General features: G+C 34.7%; 1 protein-coding gene across 2 annotated transcripts in view; it reads right to left on the bottom strand.

Moving 5' to 3' along the window:
* Positions 1–22,185, bottom strand: part of Ift81 (intraflagellar transport 81) — a 66,835-nt gene that overhangs the window by 3,109 nt on the left and 41,541 nt on the right. Inside the window, exons 13-18 of one of the 2 annotated variants that reach the window (XM_015502492.2) lie at positions 19,097–19,225; positions 17,847–17,936; positions 10,109–10,195; positions 8,789–8,860; positions 8,616–8,701; positions 3,416–3,461 (exon numbers count right to left, since the gene is read on the bottom strand). In XM_015502492.2, the coding sequence (XP_015357978.1) occupies positions 3,416–3,461; positions 8,616–8,701; positions 8,789–8,860; positions 10,109–10,195; positions 17,847–17,936; positions 19,097–19,225 (510 nt within the window). The remainder of the gene's footprint in view (positions 1–3,415; positions 3,462–8,615; positions 8,702–8,788; positions 8,861–10,108; positions 10,196–17,846; positions 17,937–19,096; positions 19,226–22,185) is intronic. The other variant, XM_048785582.1, reaches the window with a different exon arrangement.

The following is a 22,185-nucleotide window of genomic DNA, read 5'->3' as shown; positions in this document are numbered from 1 at the left end:
AATCATACTGAATCCCCAAAACATGCCTTTAAACATGAACATTATTTCTTTTTTTTCCTTAAGGAATTCTATAAAGGAATTGCACACATAGAATTCATAAGTTATCTTGTAAATGAGGAATCAGCTTTAGAAGGTTTCCTTTAATTTCTTTACTCTCATTAATGTAATAATTAATAATGGCTATTAGCCATTTATTTACAAATCACAAACCAGAACAAATAAGTGCTTCTTAGAGAAATGGCTGAGTCTAGGTTTGGAACAGGATATGTATAAGAAGAACTCTAGGTTCACCTTTGTCACACCAGAAAATAAAGAAGCCATCAAAGTCTACTGTTATTTCAAAAGGATTCAGAAACTGAATTCTAGAAACTCTCACTGCCCAAATAGGTGATAATTTGAGCACTTATAATAATAATAATTACAACAGAAATATACCAATGATAGTCAATGTGGAAGTCATAGATACTTTTGAAGGATGATAAACAAAATCAACTCATCATTTTGAAAACCAGAAAAATGACAGCTAGTCAGTATAAATGCATTAAGACTGAAACAAAGCTTTTCTCATTTGTACTTTAAGAATGGACAAGCTTCAAGAAAAAAAGTGAGTCAAGTGGTTATTCTGCCTTTCTTATATGATCTGTACCTCAAGTTAACTAAATGGTTGATAAAGATTAGTTGCACTTTATATAATTCAATGGAGAGGGAACAAGTTAATTAGAATGCCACCATTTTGCCCATCATGAATTATGTATCTAGGAATTGATTATGAATGTCTGCCTATATCACAAGAAGAAAGCCTTCTGATAGAAGAACCACAACCTATGAAGTATTCTTGTTAAATATCAAAAAACATTTAAAAATTCACAGGATATACTGGGGACAGAAAAACATTCTGATTGATATCACAGCAAAATTCAAAGTGTTGGAAACTCATCAGGACCAATGACTAGACTTTTTTTTCTTCCAACAAACTCCAAGGAAAAAAGATGGATGAATAAATTGGTGAAGAAGAGACTTAAGCGATTACATAGCAATGCAAGGAGTTTTATTAGATCTTGATTCAAACAAATAAGCCATTAAAAAAACAAAGAAACAGGGGCTGAAGTTGCAGCTCAGTGATAGAACGCTTGCCTGGCATGTGTGAGGCACAGGGTTCAATCCTCAGCACCACATATAAAAATAAATAAAATAAAGATATTAAAAAAAACTGGTGAAGTCTGGAATCGATTACTGGATATTATGAAATTATTGTTAAATTATTTTTGGTATGAGAATGTTTTATAGGAGTCTTTATGACACATACTAAAATATGACCAGATAAAAAAATTGGGGGCAATGGATAAGACTATATATAAAGCAAGACTGGCCAGGAGTTTAATTATTGAAGATAAGTAATGGATATACATGGATATTTTCTCCACTTTTTATATAGTTTTGAAATTTTCCATAATAAGATTTTTTTTTTAACAATGAAGACTACATCTACCTATTTAGCAACTACTCTACTGTTTTCTATAACATTTGTTTTTCTGAAGATCACCTTTAGAATATTACTTATCAGTTTCTAGGAGCTAATTTAGCTTTTATGTAAAATCATAGACACATGTATGTTTTATAATAATTCAGACCAGAAAATGTAAACAAGGACAAATAATTTTTCCATGAGCAATTTACTGAGTCAGATTAACAGCTAGTCAGTATAAATGCATTAAGACTGAAACAAAGCCATACTTTTCTCATTTGTACTTTAAGAATGGACAAGCTTCAATTTTACATATATATATAGTGTATAAATGAAATTATTTCCATGTTGCACACTCAAGAATTTTTACAGTGAAATTAGATACCCATACATGGTCAGCATTGTAAAAGAAAAATTGCAGCTGAACAATGATGATGCTACAAACGTGATAATTAGAAAATCTAAGAAAACTTGATTTTCAATAGTGAAAATAAACCCTAGAGAAGAAGAAACTCAAGAAATTAATCAACTAATAAAAATATATGAACTCTTATTAGGATGCTGACTCATATAAGAGACAAGTGATGAAATTTGAACATTGATTGGATATTTAAAGAAAGAGAAGATATGGGGATTATGAAACATGGTTAGCCTTCATCGTACAACAGGCTTAAAATCACTGATGATGACCTCAGAACATATCTTGGTCATTTAATTTTTAAGTTTCTCATCTACCTATTTCAGTTTAAACATGAAGAAATAAAGTTGTTAGGGGGCTTATCCAAGACCCCAGTCAATAATTGGTCATTTTTCTTCTGACAGAGGTCTTTTTTTTCTCTAAGAATGACATGGCTAGTGTTGTTAAAGCATGTTGCTTTATGAAGTCAATTCCAATAATTAATTGGTTAGTTATTTAATCCTGATGGTCAAGGCCTTTAGTACCTACCACCTCTTTTAGTAGGAATGGCTCAGAGAACTGAGAAAACAAGACTCAGTCATAAACTCCTATTTTAGTAGTCCTCAGATAATTTTGGGAGCTGAATATTTTAAGTAAGGTGCTGTAGTTTGATCTTGAATATTCCCCCAACGGTCCATGTGTTAAAGCCTTGGTTCCCTAGGGTAGTGTTATTGGGAGGTGGTAAAACCTTTAGGAAGTAGGACACCAGAGGCATGATCTTAAAGGAGACTGTGGGACCTGGTTCTAGTCTTTCTCTATTGCTTCCTCATGAGGTTAGCAGTTTGCTCTGCTATAGACTCCCTGCCATTGTCATCTAGTACTCTCGTCACAGGCCTGAAACCAATAGGTTTTTTTCAGGTATTTTGTTTTGTCAATAGCTAATCCATAAGGTTTTTCAGTTGTCTATGTTAAATGAATCAATGTTTGTAAAGGGCTTAAACCAGTATATAGAAGGCTTTGTCTTTATTAAATAAAATAAATGAGTAACTATATGTATATTTCATAAACAGAAAAATGTGAGAATAATCTGAAAACTATAATAAGAACCTTATTATGAATTGTTATTTAAAGCTAGATGATTTTTTTTCCCCAAAATTCTGCTGTAGAGTTAGGACTGTAGCTCAGTGTAGAGTGCTTGACTAGCTTGCACGAGGCCCTTAATTTGATTCCCAGCACCAATAAATAAATAAATAAATAAATAAATAAAAGAAGGCACAATGGATTTTCTTTCTCTTTTTTTTTTTTTTGTTGTTTTTTTTTTTGTGCTGGGAATTGAACTCAGGGCCTCATGCATGCTAGGCAAGTGCTCTAGCACTGAACTACACCTCCAGCCCCTGACTTCCTAAGGAATGGTCTTCATCCATAAAAAAAATTAACAATTTCCCTTAAAAAAAAAACTATACTATAACCTTTTTTAAAAAGAACAACATCGTAACCATGAACTAAAAGCCTGAATTAGTTAGATTTATTAAAAAGGAAAAAATAATTCTCACCTTTCCAAGGTTTTCTTGTTCAGCAATATTTTTGGTATACTGTTCCCTAGGGAGTCAACATAATGGTTTAGTTTCAATTTACTTCAATTGATTTAATCATACAACTAAATTATAAATTAACAGACCTATCTAAATATATTAGTCAAAATAGTTTAAAATGGGTACTAGAGTCAGAATGAAATCCATTTTCAAACACTTTTTGTTTCCCTGTCTTCAGTCAGTTCTAGCAAACAGTAATTTAAGGAAAAAAAAAAAAAAAGAAGACAAAACATTGCCTAGGTAATTAAGAGAATTAAGATGCTAAGTGCTATTTCTGGTTATTATACCCTTAAAACAATGGCAACCTATTTTAAATTATACTTTAACAAGACTTGCAGGAAGGAGAAAGAATACCCATTTTAAACATTAAATAGTATATAATTCTGCAATTCTATTTCTAGGAAATCACATTACAAAAAAACTCCCTGACATTAATGAACGTAAAAACAAATATTATTTACTTCACCAGTGCTTAGAATAGAAATAAATCTGCAAACAAACAAACTAAATGCCTATAGAGGGGAAAATGTTTATACAGATATATTAGCAAATGTCTGCGAAAAAAATATGGCATAACATATATACCAAAAAGGCGTGGCCATGTGGACAGCATAAATTTCTGTGCACATTGTTTCATAATGATTACTTTTTGTTTTTATAAGTTTTTCTTTTGTAAGCTAAATAAAAATAAGTTTTTAAAACCTATTTACAAAAAGTTTTATTCTATTACTTTTAAATATATCAAATACTTCTAAATATTTTATATATATATGTATATATATGTATATATACATAAGAACCCTAAACATTGATTCATCTAACATAGACACTATTATTCACAGCACTGGTAAATAAAATTGCACACCTAGCAATGGTTATAATCTGATGTATCTTCTAATAATGACCATTTTGTCCTTGAAGCTTTTCCTTCTCACTTCCTTCCTCTCTACTTTCAGTTCAGTGGACAAGTACAAGCATATGTCATGCTTAGAGATGGTTGAACAAATTCATATCCAGAAGTCATTTACAAAGGACAAGGTTTCCTATAAATTTCAACACAAATGTACAAAATGTGCTAATTTTACTAACTACTTGGTCATACACTGGCAACCTCTTTAACATCTACAGACTAGGTGTTGCAAAATTTGGTCTCATTTGTTCATTATATGCATGTTTACCCAGCAAAACAAAATGCAAAAAACATACAGGAAAATGATGTCTTAAAATGCCTAAGTATGAATACACTAACACATTTCCTTTTTTTTTTTCCCCCCTGGGGAGGGGGTAGTAGGGGTTGAACTCAGGGGCACTCAACCACTGAACCACACCCCCATATCTTTTTTGTATTTTATTTAGAGCCAGGGTCTCACTGAATTGCTTAGGGCCTCACTAAATTGCTGAAGCTAGCTTTGAACTTGCAATCTTCCTGTCTCAGCCTCCTGAGCCACTGGAATTACAGGTGTGTGCCACTGTACCCCGCACACATTACCTTTTGTAATTGCTTCCCTCCCACCTCTTCCACATCACTGAAAAAGTATAGATAGTACTATACTGCTCACAGAGGTGGTTTAACAGTTCCATTTCCAAAAGACAGCATTTCATATGAATTTTAGCAAAAAGAAATTCACAAATTCACATATTTTACTATCTATATTTAACATGCATGGGCATTTTAATCATCTAGACAGATTGGATGTTTCAGGTAAGTTCTCATTTGTTCATCTTGCACATGACAGAAAAATAAGTTTTAATGTAAACATTTTTTAAAATGTCAAAAATTAAAAAAAAATTGTCTTGACCATACAAGACAAAAATAAGATATAAAGTGGGTGACATGTCAAGGACAAAAATTGAAGAATAGAGGACAAAGGAACAAATGACAAAGAGTATAAGAGAGACTGTAGACCTTATATTTGAATGTAAATAGATTGTATTTAATAAAAGTAAATAATACAAAATTGAGACTCTAAGAAATAATAAACCAGAAGAGAAAATATAGCAGCCTAAATGAAGAGAAAGATTATTATGCATTTGTGCAAAAAAGGGATACAAAAGTGAGTAGAATAGAGAGAATGGCAATCAAAAGTACCCAAGATCCTTATAGAGCTTAAGTCAAGGTAGAATTTATGCACAGGAATGAGGGTGGAAGAGAATAAATATATTCCTGATGAAATTAATTTTACTCTTAAAATTTATGAGACACTAAGTCAAACTGTTTGGTTTTCCAGTTTGCCAAAGAAAAACAGCTAGAAGGATATAAATGACATATTACTCAACAAGAATGTATAGCTCAGATTGCTTTAGATAATTCATTTATTCTTCTAGGCCTCAGAATTGTTCAAATTATTCCTGCATTTCCAATTATGTAAAAATTTTTCAATATATTAACAGGCTTATTAATATGATATACATACTAAAATCTAAATTAATCCAATAGTTATTTAAGAAATAATTATGGGGGTCTGGGGTTGTGGCTCAGTGGTAGAGTGCTTGCCTAGCTTGTGTGAGGCACTTGGTTTGATCCTCAGCACCACATAAAAATAAAATAAAGGTATTGTGTCCATCTACAACTTAAAAAAAAAAAAAAGGACCTGGATTAAATAAAAAAGAGGGAGGGAGGGAGAGAGAGAGAATATTATAGAATATTAGGTGTTAGGTGTGCTCTGGGTTTCAAGTACAAAACAGGACAGACAGGGCCTTTGCTCTCTAGGTATCATGCTACACAGTTGCCAAAGCACTGCTGTGTATATTCTATTACTTGATTCTATAAATGAGGCTCTCATTTTATAGACAATAGAGTGATCTGTCCAAGGTCACACAACTAGAAAGTGAAAAACCAGATTAGAAGAAAGTTTTATGATTCCTTCTCCAGTATCCTGAGCTAAGATATGTTGCCTTCTTAAGTAGCATTAAGAGCAAACAATTTTTCAAAGCCAAGCTAATTTCTTATACTTTGGGGCTCACCAGAAAGAACTGTAAAATTTAAAAATGGAATAACAATGTGGCTTAGTGGTAGATCGTTTGCCTAGCACATGTGAGGCACTGGGTTCAATTCTCAGCACCACATATAAATAAATAAAATAAAAGTCCATTGACAACTAAAAAATATTTTTTAAAAATGCTGTGTCCATGCTGATATTTTAGGTACGTATTAATAGGGTTAGAATATCATAATATTCTGGGCTGGGGATGTGGCTCAAGCGGTAGCGTGCTTGCCTGGCATGCATGTGGCCCAGGTTCGATCCTCAGAACCACATACAAACAAAGATGTTGTGTCCGCCGAAAACTAAAAAATAAATATTAATAAATTAAAATCTCTCTCTCTTTCTCTCTCTCTCTTTTAAAAAAAAGAATATCATAATATTCTTATGTATTGCTATAATCATGGCACAATATTTTTCCATAGCAAAAGTAGGGAACAGTGAAGGTTTATAATGATTTTTTAATGATGAAAAAGAATATCTTGCTAGAAAAATGATTAGAAAATCAATAGTTGAGAGCGGGATGGGGGTATAGCTCAGTTGGTAGAGTGCTTGGCTTGCATGTACACGGCCCTGGGTTCAATCCCCAGCACAACCAAAAAATAAAAATAAAAATCGATAGCTCAGGAGTAATTATTTCTTTCTTTACTATTTATATTGATAATTCTGAAAGAAATGGAACTAAATTTCTGTAACCTTTTCATTTTTTAAGAATTAAAGCAAAATTTGCATTCAGCAAAAGAATCTGAATGAGGACATTTTCAGTTTAATGTGTGAGAGTATATATTAGAAAAAAACATTGCTCTGTTTATAGGACATTTTCAGTCTGGCTTTCATTCCAGTGTACTATATACATATAAACATTCAGACTCTGCAAAGATACTATTTCTTATTGTAATATTAATGTATATGCCACTCAAAAAAAATTAAAAAAAAATTTTTTTTAATCTTATTATTATTATTTTTTTTTTGGTGGGTTTTTTTTTTTTTTTTTTTGTCTTTTTTGGAACTGGGTGTCGAACCCAGGGCTTTGCGAATGCAAGGCAACACTTTGCCACTGAGCTACATCCCAACCCCCATCAAAATCTTAAATATAATCTCAAATAAATGTGAATCCTAAACATCAAGATCTTATTGGATTGTGAGAGCAAAACATTTGAATTGTGATGAGGGGCAAATAAAGCTTACGTTGTTCAATGACTGAATTTTATTATAGCTGGCAATTCAACTATAAATGAATTTTTTTAAAGATAGGATTTGATTTATTAAAGTATGCCACAAGATAGGATTACAAAAAGAATCACCATATAAGGACTAAGTAGTATTTATACACTCTTCTCACTTTAAATGCTGGCACACTGCAATCACATCGTTTCTAGCTAAAATGCAGTCATCACAGTGCACAATTAACAGGCAGATGATAAGAGTCCCAGCCATGTGGGGCTTTAAAAAGAAACGAATGTTAATGCTTATAAAAAAACAACTATAGGATTGGGATGTAGCTCAGTGGTAGAGAGCTTGCTCATTGTACATGAGGCCCTGGGTTCCATCACCAGCACCAACACACACACACACACTCACACACACACACACACACATACACACACACACACACACACAAAAGCAACTATAAAATTATACATATTTGGGGCTGGGCTGTAGCTCAACAGTAGAGTGCCTGCCTCACATGTGTGAGGCACTGGATTTGATCTTCAGCACCATATAAAAATAAATAAAGCTATTGTGTCCATCTACAACTAAAAAAAATATTTAAAAAATTATACATATTTCTGGAAATGAGGAGTTTTGCTTAATGGTTATAAAAGTTTGTGTTTGCAATGAGGAATCAGTTTTGAAAATATATAGTAGTGATGGTTGCACAGCATTTTCAATATAATAAGTGCTAATGGGATTGTATGCTTACGAAATGGTTAAAATAGTAAATTTTATTATACATATTTTACCATATTAAAAAAAGCAAACAAGCAAGAAATAAAATACAAGTATTTCTATTTAGTAGCAGGGCTGGAATATCCAGAACACGTTTAATAAAATTTAGTCCTAAACAATAGCTTACCATCTGCTTATTTAAATATTCTAAATATGTATAATTCTATTTTATTTATTAAACTTCTATAAGTAAGAAATTAAAAACTCAATATAAAAAAAATATCACTTGCCTAAATGCCTTCCTTTTTTCTTGTTGATCAGAAGAGACATATGCCTTCATCTCATCAGTAGCACGACGAAGCTGAACTTCTAGGTTCTAAATAGAAAGACAAGTTTCAGGGAAATCTTTGATTAAAAAAAAAAAAAACTCAGAAAAGTTTCTGATCCACTTTCTTTGTCTTACCTTAATCATACAATTTGTATAATGGTATTTACTCTCTTCTTGAAGACATTCTTCACGGAGTCCTCTAACTTCCTACAATTAGTTTAAATGGGCAACATTATTGAAAGAATAAGACAGATGAAAAAAGGATGACTTTAAATGTACAATAAAAGAAACACCAGAGAGTCATTTCTTCTTCTGCAATTATAAATCTTTTTTACTGACAGAATAGGTTTTTATTTTTATTTTTTTTAGAGATGGTGCATATTACTCCAAAACTTGAGGATTCAGTTGTTCATTTATTAAGTTCTACTGTGTCCAGCACTGTCCTCAGTGCTGGGGACACAGCAGGGAATTTAAGTAAAGGAGATAGGCTGATATAAACAACAACAACAACAAAAAAAAACATGAAGTGAAAGTGATTGTAGATGGGAATTAGTGCTACAAAGAAAACTCAACAGTAGAATGTGATATGGAGACAGGGTGGGCCAGGTTGGGAAGGAGTATAGGGTGCTAAGAGATGTTTAAGAGGAAGTGATTTGTAGGCTAAAACCTGCTTGATGAAAGAAGAGAGTAAAACAAAGAGTGAGGGTAGAGTGCCCCAGGCAGAGGGAAGAGCACATGCAAAAGCCTGGAGGTGAAAATGAGCTGGACCTGTTTGGAGTTCAGGAAGAAAGCCCGTGTGCGTAGAGCTCCATGGATGAGAATCACAGCACATGGATATGAAGTTAATGAGGCAGGTGGGGCCTTGTATACCAGTTTGGAAGTCAGATCTTATTTTATTTTTTTTGGTACCAAGGACACTCAACCACTGTGCCACATCATCAGCCCTTTTTTAATTTGAAAATTTTTTTAGAGACGGGGTCTCACTAAGTTGCTTAGGCCCTCATTAAAACTAGCAAAGGCTAGTTTTGAACTTGCAATCCTTCTGCCTCAGCTTCCTGAGCCTGTAATTACAAGGCGTGTGCCACTGCACCCAGCTGTAAGTCAGATTTTAAGTGCTATGGGAAGCCAATGGAGGATGGTTTAAATTTTATACAGGTTTCTTTGACTACTCTATGGAGAATGAAACTTAGGAAAACAAAAGTGGAAGCAGGAGGGCAGGTAGAAGATTACTGTGGGAAACCTTGCAAGTGACAATGGACTCTGGACTTTGGCAGTAGTGGTATAGATGAAAAAATTCAGTGTGTACATATAAAGTTTAAAGAAACACTTCTGAAGCTAGAAAGACAGGTCAGAAGATGATGATAAAGATTTGGGAATCTTCTGACACTGATATAGTGAAAATGTGCATACATAGCAGTTTTTGCTAAATTGTTATAATAAAAATTCTCTTCTTACCTGTTCTAATTTGGACCGATTGCTTTCCAGGCCTGCTGCACAGCTATCATACTGGGATTTCTTTTCATCACACTCCTGGGTTAGTTCCTAGTATGAAAAGGGCAAATGATTGAGTAAGTGAAAAACAAAGGTCTAAAATGTGGCTCTGAAACAATGCGTGCCCTTGTCAGTCTTGTAACTTAACTCTAAGCTTCTTGGCATACTTAAGAGTTATTTATACAACAATCAGACATTTGAGAATTATGACAGATGGAAATGCTGATAAGAATAATAGCTACCATGTAGTGAGTTGTGTGCCAGGCTCTTTATTAGGAGCTTGGGATACAAACAGTGAACAAAATAGCCCCAAATTCTTCCCCTCAAGTAACATTCAAACAAGTAAACAGGCTGCTGGGCGCTCTGATGGGCAAATGCAAGGTGCATAGGAGCACAGAGGACTCTCACACACCCCAGCCCAGGCTTAGGGATCAGTGAATGTGACAACTTCCTGGAGAAACTGAGCATAAGGATTAGTAAGATTAGTCAGGGGAAAGGTGAACAAGGGGAAGAGGACATTTTTAAAAAAGGAACACTATGTATGAAGGATTGGAAGAAAGAACAAGAACAATTAAGGAACTTACAAACTGTTTATTAGGCTGGAGTGGGTCTGGGAAGTAGTGAGAAGGGAGGATGAAGGCTTAGAAAAGGGCCTGATCAGAAGAATTTTCTAGGGTGTTTGAACTGGACCCTTAACAATAAGTGAATCTCATAAAAGTTCCTTGAAGGAGCTATTACTATCCCACACAATGCTTGGAGAACATTCAGGGGGGGCATATACCTTGCCAAAGATATACTGCTGGAAAGGGGTGGTGTCAGAATTTGAGTTCAGGCCATTTTCAGTAGTTTCAATGTTTATTCTAATGTAATATTTTGAAGGAGATTATCTGAAAATCTGCTGCAAAACCTAGAAATGATTAAAGTATTGAAAAAATACTTGATTAGGTACATATTCTTTTAAATACAGAGCTGAACTGAATTCTTAAGGAAGAGGAATCACCAGGGTCGTCATCACAGATGACACAGTGGCTACTCTTGGTGAAAGGAGTTGAAGGCAGTCAATCCTGGTAATAGAGTGATTTTTGATGCCCAGACAGGGCAGAAGAATACCTTGGGCCTATGCAGGAAGTTAGAACTGAGGATCCTGTAATAGATCCAAACTGCCTTCAACTTAGGACCTTGTAAGTAAAGGGTTAATACCAGTCCCTGAGAATGACTCTGGTTTCATATAATACAGTTTCTTTGGAAATGGAAGACTTACCATAGATTAGTAATGTTGTGTGTGCTGCCTTTGTTGTCCATACAACAAAGAATTGTATCTGACTTGGGGTGACTAGTATAAAAGATAGTGTGGAAAAGGGGCTGTGGCTTTCATTTATCAAAGTGACCTACAGCTATAGCTATGACTCTCAAGGGTAACAGTCATATACACCCTAAGTGGGAGAAGGGGCAGCAGATGTTCTTTACTTAGGTAGCTGCTTGGGCCTCTTGAAGAGATGAAGATGCTATAGTCGATGAAAGCCTTTTTGGTTGGTCAGTCTTATGGTCAAGCTGATCAATGTGCAACTCTAGTGCTGCAGAGACAGCAGACAAGGAAAGGAGGCCTGAAATCAGGTAGGCCTGAGGTTAGTATTTACCCCACCGCATGGTCTAGGAACTCCCAAGATAAGCTCAAAATTAGCTCCAAGCTTGTGTTATTTCTAAAAACCCTGGCAAAATAACTGCAAATCCATTCTGGAGGGACACATATTCCACCTTAGCTGCCAAGATTCAAGAGACAAAATCATGTTAATGGCAGGCTGACAGTCTCAAAGCAGAAAACATGTAAGCAAACAATTAATACATTAAGGAGTAAGAATCAGAAGATATAAATTACAGCAGGATCACACCTCAGGAACTTTGGATCCTAGAAATAAGCTCTTTAAATAAATATGCTTAAAATTTAAAAAACAAATAGAAAGGATTAGAAAAATGACACTGAAAAAAATTGAAATGAAAAACATAGTCACAGAAATTAAAGTGGATAGAATAGATCTAAGATTAGACACCAGTGACAATAAAAAATATTGAATTAGAAAAGAGAACTGAAGAAATTACTCAACATTCAACATAAACAAAAAGATGAAAATCATGAAACTGAGGTTAAGCAATAAGGAACAGAACAGACATGTATAACACATGTCTAAATGGAAAACAGACTAGAAAAAAAATGGAGGAGAGAATATTTGAATGTATTATATACAATTTTTACAGAAATAAAGACACAAAATAAATTCTAGATATACACTTAGACTATGGTAGCAAAATTAGACACCACTGAAGAAAAAGATAAAGACATTAAAACCAATTATATGAGCAAAATGGCCCAAAAAGAAAAGATAAACTGATAGCAGACCCTTCAATGTATTAAGAGAAAGCAGTGAAAAGGTATTTTTTCTGACCAAGCCATTATTCACACAAACATCCCTGTGGTGAGCCGCTTCTGCCGTTTATGCAAATTATGGTCGCCATTACAAGATGGCGCTGGCTCCGCTGTGGTCTGTGACAAACAACTCCTTATTTGGGAGAGTTGGCGCATGACTTTTCATCACCCTATGAGAAAGCTCCACGTGGCTGCTTTGCATTGGGGCTTGAGATGCTTTATTAAGGCTGGGAGGGGCATCCGAAAAGGAGAAGAAGAACTATCAAGGGCTGAAATAAACCGCTGAAAGAAGATTCCTGAGTGTTGCATCTTCCTTGCGGGCAAGGGGGCGCAACACATCCCCCCAAAAAGGTTACATTATTTGTTGTAATGATTCTTTACTGAGAGAACTATTAAAGAATACAAAACAAGGAAAGCTGAAATTCAGGAAGAAGGAAATAGGATCCAGAAGGAAGGAGTAGAATATAAGCAGCAATGGTGAGAACTGCTAACTATCTGGATAAATCTAAACAGGAAATGATTGTATAAAATAGCAATTATAATAATAATGACAACTACTTTTAGAGATAGAAATAAGAAGGAAATAAAATGCCAGAGACTAACAACATCCATTCAAGATAGGAGAGGATGTTAAGTTACTCTGCTGTCCTATATTGCTAGGAGATGCTGACTAACTCTTGACTTTGTTAGATCTGGACTAGATGTTAAAAACTTAAAAGTAAATCATATCAGAATCAAAGTAGAAGAAAAAGAAGATGTAAAAGGGAAACAAAATAGGATTGGTACAACGGGGGGTTGAAAAAAAGAAATTAAGCTGAAACAGTAAATAGAATGAACAGAATTTTTAAGAATCCAAATGTATCAATAACCAGTAAGTGCAAATGGGACTAAGTTCTCCAATTAAAAGATTCTCAAAGTGGATGTAAGAAACCCCTTTCACATAAAATTTAGCTATATGGGGCTGGGGTTGTGGCTCAGTGGTACAGCGCTTGCCTACCATGCATAGGGCACTGGGTTCGATCCCTAGCACCACATTAATAAATAAACAAACAAACAAATAAATAAATAAAGGTATAAAAAAATCTAGCTATATGCTATTTATGAGGTACATATAGGACAAAACTAAGGACACATAAAACTCAAAGGGAACATATAAAAAGATGTACCAAATAATGCTAATGATAAGAAAGTTGGCATACCTGCTTTAATAGTAGGCAAAATAAGCCTCTGAGGCAAAAAGTATTACCAAGAGCCAAGAGGGTTAACAAATACACATAAAATATATAATTTACCAGGAAACTTTTTAAAAAAAATAAGGTGTTTTTTCTTTTGGATATAGTAAAATACACATAAGATTTACCATCTTCATTATGTTTAAGTACAGAGATCAGTGGCATTAAGTTCATTTACAATGTTGGGCAACCATCACCACCATCAATCTCTAGAACCCTTTTCAACTGAAAAACTTTCACTGAGACTTTTTGTCCATTAAACAACAACTCTTCATTCACCAGGAAGTTTTGAATAACATAGCTAAAAAGCCTGATCTGTTGAACACATGGAATACAAATGGAAAATAGACACTCTTGATAAGATCAAGTCACTAAAAAAAATTAGGCTGGCCTCAGACCTTTTGATAGCCACCCATAACTCTAGAAGACTATATAGCTATGCTTTAAAACTCTTCAAGGAAAGAAAGCATGATCTAGTAAGCTGCTGTTGAAATATGTAAGTTGTACCTAGGTGTCCATAAAGGGATAAATAGATAAAGAAAATGTGGTGTATATATACAATGGAGTTTAATTCAGCCATAAAGAAAAATGAAATTTTGTCATTTGCAGGAAAATGAATGGAACCAGAGACCATGATGTTAAGTGAAATAAGTTAAACTCAGAAGGTTAAGGGTTGTATGTTTTCTTTCCATATGCAGAAGCTAGAGAAGAAAGAGGAAAACAAAGGTGGGGATGGATCTCCAAAAAATCAAAGGGAGATCAGTAGAGAAAAGGAGTAAGGGGTGGGTAGGGAAGGGGGAAATGCTGGAGAATGATATTGGCCAAATTATAATGTTACATACATGTATGAATATGCAACAACAAATCCCATCACTATATACAACTATAATGCCCCGATGAAAATGTGGGGGGTGGGGAAGAAATATGTAGACTGCAAACTCAAGCAAAAACTAATCAGGGAGCATTTTCTTCTGAGGCTTTTTTGAGGACCTCTGGAAGACAAGTCCAGACAATCAAAGAGAAGTGAGATAAAGAATAATGCAAGGACTGGTAAGAACTACTAGATCTAATAATTAAGGCTTAAAGCCAAAAACAGAGGGGAAACTGAGGTAACAAAACAGAAAGTAACTGTTATTTCCCTGATCGAACAAAAACTGCAGGGAGGAAAAAGGGAAAAGAAGGTGGAAGACATAATTAAGTAAGCTAGTTTTCTAATTTTTTTAATATTTATTTTTTTTTAGTTGTAGTTGGACACAGCACCTTTATTTCACTTGTTTACTTTTGTATGTGGTGCTGAGGATGGAACCTAGGGTATCGCATGTGCGAGGCGAGCACTCTACCGCTGAGCCACAACCCCAGCTCTCTCATTTTTTTAATTGCTGGAAGTAGGTGAGGGACTGTCAAATGACATCATTTTCAGCTAACAAATCAAGTCATAGTATAAGCATATCCAAGGTACAAAAGCAAATACTAAGAAAGGTAATATAATCAACTAAAATTAGGTACTAGAGGAGCATGGGGAGGGAAAAGTAAGAAAAAAAATATTAACTTCATCATTTTACAATAAAGATTAATAGATACCATTATCGATTAATGATAGTGTTGGAAATGTAATTGTTAGAATAAAACCACAAATCAGAAAACACACACACAGAGGAAGTGGGGAGGATTTTTTAAGGCTTTAAAATCAAAAGCCAAAAATAAAATGACAACATTAAGATCAAATACATCCACATTATCAATAAATATAAATGGGCTAAATTTATTTTAAAAATCTTTCAGATTATATTATAGAGCAAAACCTAATCCAAGATCTAGTCAAGAAACATACCTAAAACAAAGTCATTTCTAAAAAGTGTTAACTAAAAGCTTTCTATCATGGTGCATATCTGTAATTCCAGCTACTTGGAAGGCTGAAGTGGAAGAATCACAAGTTAGTTAATTGCCTGGGCAATTTAGCAAGACTCCATCTCAAAAAAAAAAGTAGAAACTATAGATGGACAAAAATGTATAATAGGTAAATGCAAACAAAATAATATTAGTCAGGGTTGACTTCAGTTCCCTCTCCAAAAAAAAATTCATTATTGGTATACTGTTAGTACAAAGAACTTGCCTGTGCAATCTGCCAGCTATGTGACCTAGGGCACATCCCTAACCTCTCTGTGCCTTCATTTGTTTATCTGCATAAAGGGGAGTCCCTACTTTACTGGATTGTTAAATGAGTAATGTCACAGTGTATGGCACATAGCTAGTACTTAATAATTATGATTATTATCGAATTCATCGTTATCCCCAAGTTACCACTGCTGAGTGAGGTTGCTGAAACTTTCCTGAACCAAAGTGTTCTCTGATTGTAGTGCCTCTCTACTTGTTTCAGATATACTATGATTCTGATTCTTGGATTTCCCTGAAAGTCCACTTCCTTCATCGTCCTAAGTAACCTTTCAATAAACTCTTCATTTAAAATGTAAATGGATTTAATAAAAAACTATTTACAAATAGATTTATTGCCTTACTAGCAGGAAGACATCTTATCATAACTGGAAATACATATAACCAGTCCTTTTGTCTTTAAATTGCTTACTTAGGGAAACCATTAAGAAAATGAATGAATTGGAATGCATCCATGAAAACAACTACTGATGTTCTCAATGTGAAAAGATTGTTCAAAATTTTCTTTCTGGCCAGGCATGGTGGCACATGCTTGTAATCCCAGGAGCTCAGAAGGCTGAGGTAGAAAGATTACAAGCCATAATCAGCCTCAGCAACTCAGCAAGGCTCTAAGCAACTTAGCAAGACCCTGTCTCTAGATAAAAAATATAAAATGGGCCAGGGACGTGACTCAGTGATTAAGTGTACCTGGGTTCAATCCCCTGTACAAAAAAAATTTTTAAAAATCATCTTTCTGAAACTTCTTCCTGACATCACTTCATCTCTGCTTCTTTTCTCACCAGTTAGGTATATAATTCTGATTATATATTTTTCTTAAGATGGATTATCTGCTGTTTTCCTTGAATTTCTTTACATCTCATCCATTAGTGCATGAACTCCAGGGAGCAGGAGCTTGTTGTCTCTTCCACTGTGGTAGCAGTGGTATAATGGTATAAGCAGATTTGAAATAAAATGATACACATGCTAGAATCAAGCCCCAAGTCTCTAACTTACTACTAATCTACTTGGATAAGCTACTAAACCTATCTCAGACTCTGGCATTTTCTATTAAAAGGAAATTATGTCTAAGTGATTTCAAGTTGATATGATTTTTCATTTTGCTTCTCCAACTCTGATGGAGAGTTTTTTAGTTCCACATCAGGCATGTGCAGCACAGTTCACCTTCAAACTTAACAATACTACAGGAAGAGTGATGAAACAATTGCAACTGTAAAATGGTGGAGGCCACCTGACCTAGATTTGTGGAAGGCATTAACTTCTTTTCTTTTTATGGTTCTGGGGAATGGGCCCAGAGCCCTCTATCACTGAGCTACACGGCCAGCCCTTTGTATTTTGAGACAGGGTCTTTCTAAACTGTCAGGCTGGCCAGGCTGAACTTGTGATCTTCTTGATTCAGCCTCCTAAGTAGCTGGGATTATAGGTATGCTCCACTGCACCTGGCTAAGACTAACCCTCCTGTTTATCTTTAAAGCAGTGGTTAGAATTCGCTTCTAAGTAATGGTGTTTCATCACTTTTCATGCCTCCCAGCAAAATGAGTTCCAAAGTTAATTTGTCACTACTTGTTGGCAGACTCTTGAGCTTTACTTGGCTATAGAAGGATGTGGCTTAATATTTACAGATATGACATGCATATGATTTAAAGGAAAAAGTCTCATCTGGTTGCATCTGTGGATTTCAGTTTAAATTCCTGCTTCTCTTCCTTTCCCAGCTTTATGACAAACTTAGTACCATAAGTTAATCCAAAAACTTCAAAGATAACATTATTATTATTATTATTTGTTTTCTATAATTACACAAATAAAATATTCAGTAGTCTACCTAGTATAGCTGAACAAGACAGAACATTAAAAATGTCACAAAATCATATTCCCTTACTTGACATTTTTGACGCAATTGTCGAAGTTCTTTTATGACTGGGGCTAAAGCTGACTTCTTTTCAGATACCAGGGAATTCAATTTTTTTACCTGTCATTTAAACAAAAAAGCACAACATTTTAAAAAATTTCAAAAGAAAATATTGCTTGCATAAAAATATGTTGCAGTGTTAAAGAGTATAAAAACTATAAATTATTTCAGGGCCAAACAATGGGAAAGGGACTTAGTAAATTTTGATTCCTCAACAAGATGGAATACTATTTAATCATTCAAAGTGTAAATTATCAAGACTGTAAATCATTATGGGAAAATATTAAATGAATAAAATACATTCCAAAGTTGCCTATACAAACTATAATCATGTTGTACTATTTAAATATATGGTTATGTAAGTTATATAAGATATACATAAATATGAACAGCATGATATTAAAAATACTTAATAACTGAATGGCACAACTAATGACCAATCAGAATAGATACCAGTCATAGGGACAGAGCCCTGGAGGCTGCCTCTGTACTAAATGCTAGTTTTTTAACAAGTTAGATTTTGGTAAAATTCAGAAGATTCTAGGGGAATATCCAATGTAGACAAGGGTACTCGAAGAGTTTGGGGCACAGCAGCTATTTATCAACAAGGAAAAATTTCAATATTATAATGCCTGATGAAAATGTGCCAGTTCATTTTGGCTGAACAAGAGCCCTGAATATGAAAAGACACTAAGGACATATATTAAAAGGAAATAATTTTATTAGGCAGGATAGTATAATTTGGGAAAACTTATTTTTTTGTAAAAAACTTATTCTTTTGCTATATATATATTATCTAAAAATCATACATAAACTATTAGAAGTTGAACATCCTTATTAAAATGGAAAAATTCAAAAGAGATTGACAAAAATAGAGCTAGGCACAGTGGCATATCCCTGTGATCCCAGAGGCAGGAGGCCAGCAAGTTCAAGGCCAGTCTCAGAACTTAGTGAGACCCTGTCTCAAAATTTAAATAAATAAATAAATAAAGGTCTGGGGATGTGACTCAGTAGTAAAACACCCTGGGTTCAACCCCCAGTACCACCCACCCTCAACAAAAAAAAAAATGAGAGAGACTGATAAGAACAGACCAAAGAATATAAAACACACTGTATAGAAAAGAAAATCTGAATGTTTCACTGAAAATAAAACAAACACAAAATCATCTGTTTTCTAGCAATAGAAGAAAATAAAAGAACTAAAAAGAAAGTGTAATCACCATTTCGGACATGTCATCTAAGGTTCGTCCTTTCATTTCATCAACTTCACTCTTCAGTGCTGATACCCTTTCTAGCTCTTCTTGGGTATAACTATATCCAGATATACCTTTTTTCTCCTCAATAGTTTGCTGTAAGAAAGACATAAAAAGGTCACAAAACGGGTATCAAAATTTTGCTGGTTTCCATATGAAGTAAAGCAGACTTCATACTTTACAAAAAAGTTATAAATACTAAATTTGTTTAGAATTCTAAAGGACAATCTCAAATGACTTTGAATATTACTTCATCCAATTACATGCCTTTCCATGTTACCAACCTATACTAGACTTCATTATGGTATCCTCAGGTGCATAGGAATAATGCTATGTATTTAGTACAGAACCTGAAACACAGGTTATACTCAATAAATATTTAATAAATGAATGAATTCTCAGGTGGTAAGTGGTTCTTGCATTTGGTCATTTATCCAATATTTATTAAATGTCTAACTGTGCAAAGCACAGTTCCAGGCACCAGAATATAGCAGTGCACAAAAATGGGGGGATTCCTTCCCTCACAGAGCCTACTTGTGGAAAAAATAAGCAATGTAAATAAATAAAATACATATGGTGTGAGGTAAGAATGGGGTTGGAATCTTAAATCATAAAGCGATTCGAGAAGTTTTCCCGAAGTGACATCTGAGCAAAGTCCTGAAGGAAACAAGGAAGTGAGACTCCGGCAAAGGAATAGAAACAGGAGTGTTAACTTTAGGAGAAAACCTGGAGAATGCAGCACTCTAGAGACAAGAGAAGAAAAATTTTATAGGAAGAAGTAGCGATTGACTGTGTCAAATATTGCTAAAAGGTCAAGTAAGAAAAAGACTAAGAATTGATCATTGGAATTAGCAATGAAAAAGTACTGGTGATCTCACAAGAAAAATTGCAATGGAATGACTGCTTTGGAAACCTTTCTGGCAAGGGTTCCAAGAAAATGGAAGAACCAGAATAGAAAGACAAGGAGAAAGATAAAGAAGAAAGATAAAGATAAAGAAGATAAATGCAGGACAGAACCCTTGTCCAGTTGGAATTTGGGGCTGCCAACAGAACTGGGATTTAGAGGAATAAAGGGAATTACAAAGAATTAGCCCAAAATTCTGGTACAATTTAGGCATTGCCAAAATCCTAAGCTGTGCACAAGCAGAGTAAGACCCTCAGAAACCAAGTGGAAATCAGCAGATGCTTGCTAAAGATCTGAGTAAGGATTTCAACAGTTTCACATTGTTAGGGAAATGGAGGTAGGAATTCAAGACTTGTCAAGGTAAAGTCTCAGAAGGGCTACTTCCTTAGAAGTATGGGTATAACCTAGGAGTAAGAGCTAAGCTCTGCAAGTAAAAACCACTTTCTTGGAGTAAAGCTTCTGCTATAGGTTTGGGGACTCTATCTTAGGAGTAAGCAAAAACCAGAAAAATGTCAGCTCTAGTAAAACCACCCCTAAAGGGATAAAGATGATCTACCAGGAAAAAAAAAAAATGAATTCTCTTCAAAGAAGACAAAAGGCTGGGATGTAGCTCAAGTGGTAGAGCACTTGCTTAGCATTTGCAAGGCCCTTCACTCAATCACCAGCACAAAAAGAAGAAAAAAAAAAAAAGACAAATACAGCCAGGGCCCTGAAATTTTAATCACATTTAATGCTTGGAATTCAATAAAAATTAGTAGGTAAGCAAAGTAACAGGGCCAAATGAAAATCAAGAGAAAAGTATAAACAATAGAAATAGATGCTCAAGTAAATTAATTAGGTACTTTAAAATAGCTGTGATTAATATATTCAAGAAAATAAAAGCTGGAGATTACAAACAACTGAAATCTATAAAATAGAACCAAATGGAAATTCTAGAACTGAGAAACATAACTGATGTTAAGAATTCAATAAATGGACCAAATAACAGACTAGGCTCTTCCTACCCAATTCTTTTGCCTCCTCCCTCTCCCTGCACAGATATTGTACCTGTATCACAATCTGAAGGCTCTCCTGCTCTCTTTCTGTTCCTTTCCCTTTATTCTTCACAAGCGTTTCCTTCCATAAACATCTAATCCTATTTTGGTGTCTGCTTCTTAGAGGACTTGAACTGACATGAAGATGCGTGAACTGGCTTTTGAGGGGAAAGAATAACACTAAGGACAATATAATTTGTTGCTAAGGTCCACTGACAGTGAAGAAATAAGATGACAGGCTCAGATCCACTAATCAGTAATTTAAAGCAAAGTAATAAAGTCACATAGCTTCCTTAGGAGGTTTAAATAAGCCCTCATTTCCCACTGTTGAAGGGCAAAGGGAACTGAAAACCAGGCACAGAACTTATAACTATAAGACAGGTAAAATTTCAAAGAAGGTCAAATTATGTAAGTCTAAGAAAACATTCCATGCCCAAATCAGAGCCTTGATGGAGAAGAGGACAGGTGCTGAGTCTGGAAGGAGGATATCTGGATAGATTTACTTGAGATGCTTCGACTCCCAATGTAACCTGTATCCTCTGGGCCATGATAGATTGCTGGTTTAGAAAAAGCAAGACAGCAATATTGAAAGTCTGAGGACAAGAAGAGCTAGGGAATGGGCATGTGAATGGACTTACGGGAGTAGAGACTAAGTGTGATCACCTTTTCATCACATGTCCATCAGAGAATGTTTTCAGTGTCAGAAAAGACACTGAACAACAAAAAGGAAAGGATGATTTGGCCAGTGATAGCAACCAATTTCTGTCTTTGACCACTCAAAGCTTAAAAAATGGGCTCATGAACAGAATAGCTATGTTGGGCTCTCTTTTCTCACCAATGCTCATCTAGCTACTGTTCAAGCAGTAGAAAATGTATTAAGGCACTTGTTCTAGACTTCCCTCACCTTCAGCTAGAACTTCCTCTGATCTAGATGACTTACTGGTAGGATGACCCAGTCCTTCCTCGTTGGGAGGTGTGAGACTCTAGGAACTGTGCCTTTATCAGGCTATGGTTGGTATATGTGCCCATTGACAACTATCACTGTGTATGGCAGTAACAAAATGAGTCTTAATAAATTACCTAAGTGCCAAATGATTTATTTCTGTCCCCATTATTTA

This window comes from Marmota marmota, unplaced genomic scaffold (assembly GCF_001458135.2).
Source record: "Marmota marmota marmota unplaced genomic scaffold, marMar, whole genome shotgun sequence".
Taxonomy (NCBI): Eukaryota; Metazoa; Chordata; class Mammalia; order Rodentia; family Sciuridae; genus Marmota; species Marmota marmota.
This window is presented reverse-complemented; position numbering and strand designations above follow the sequence as displayed.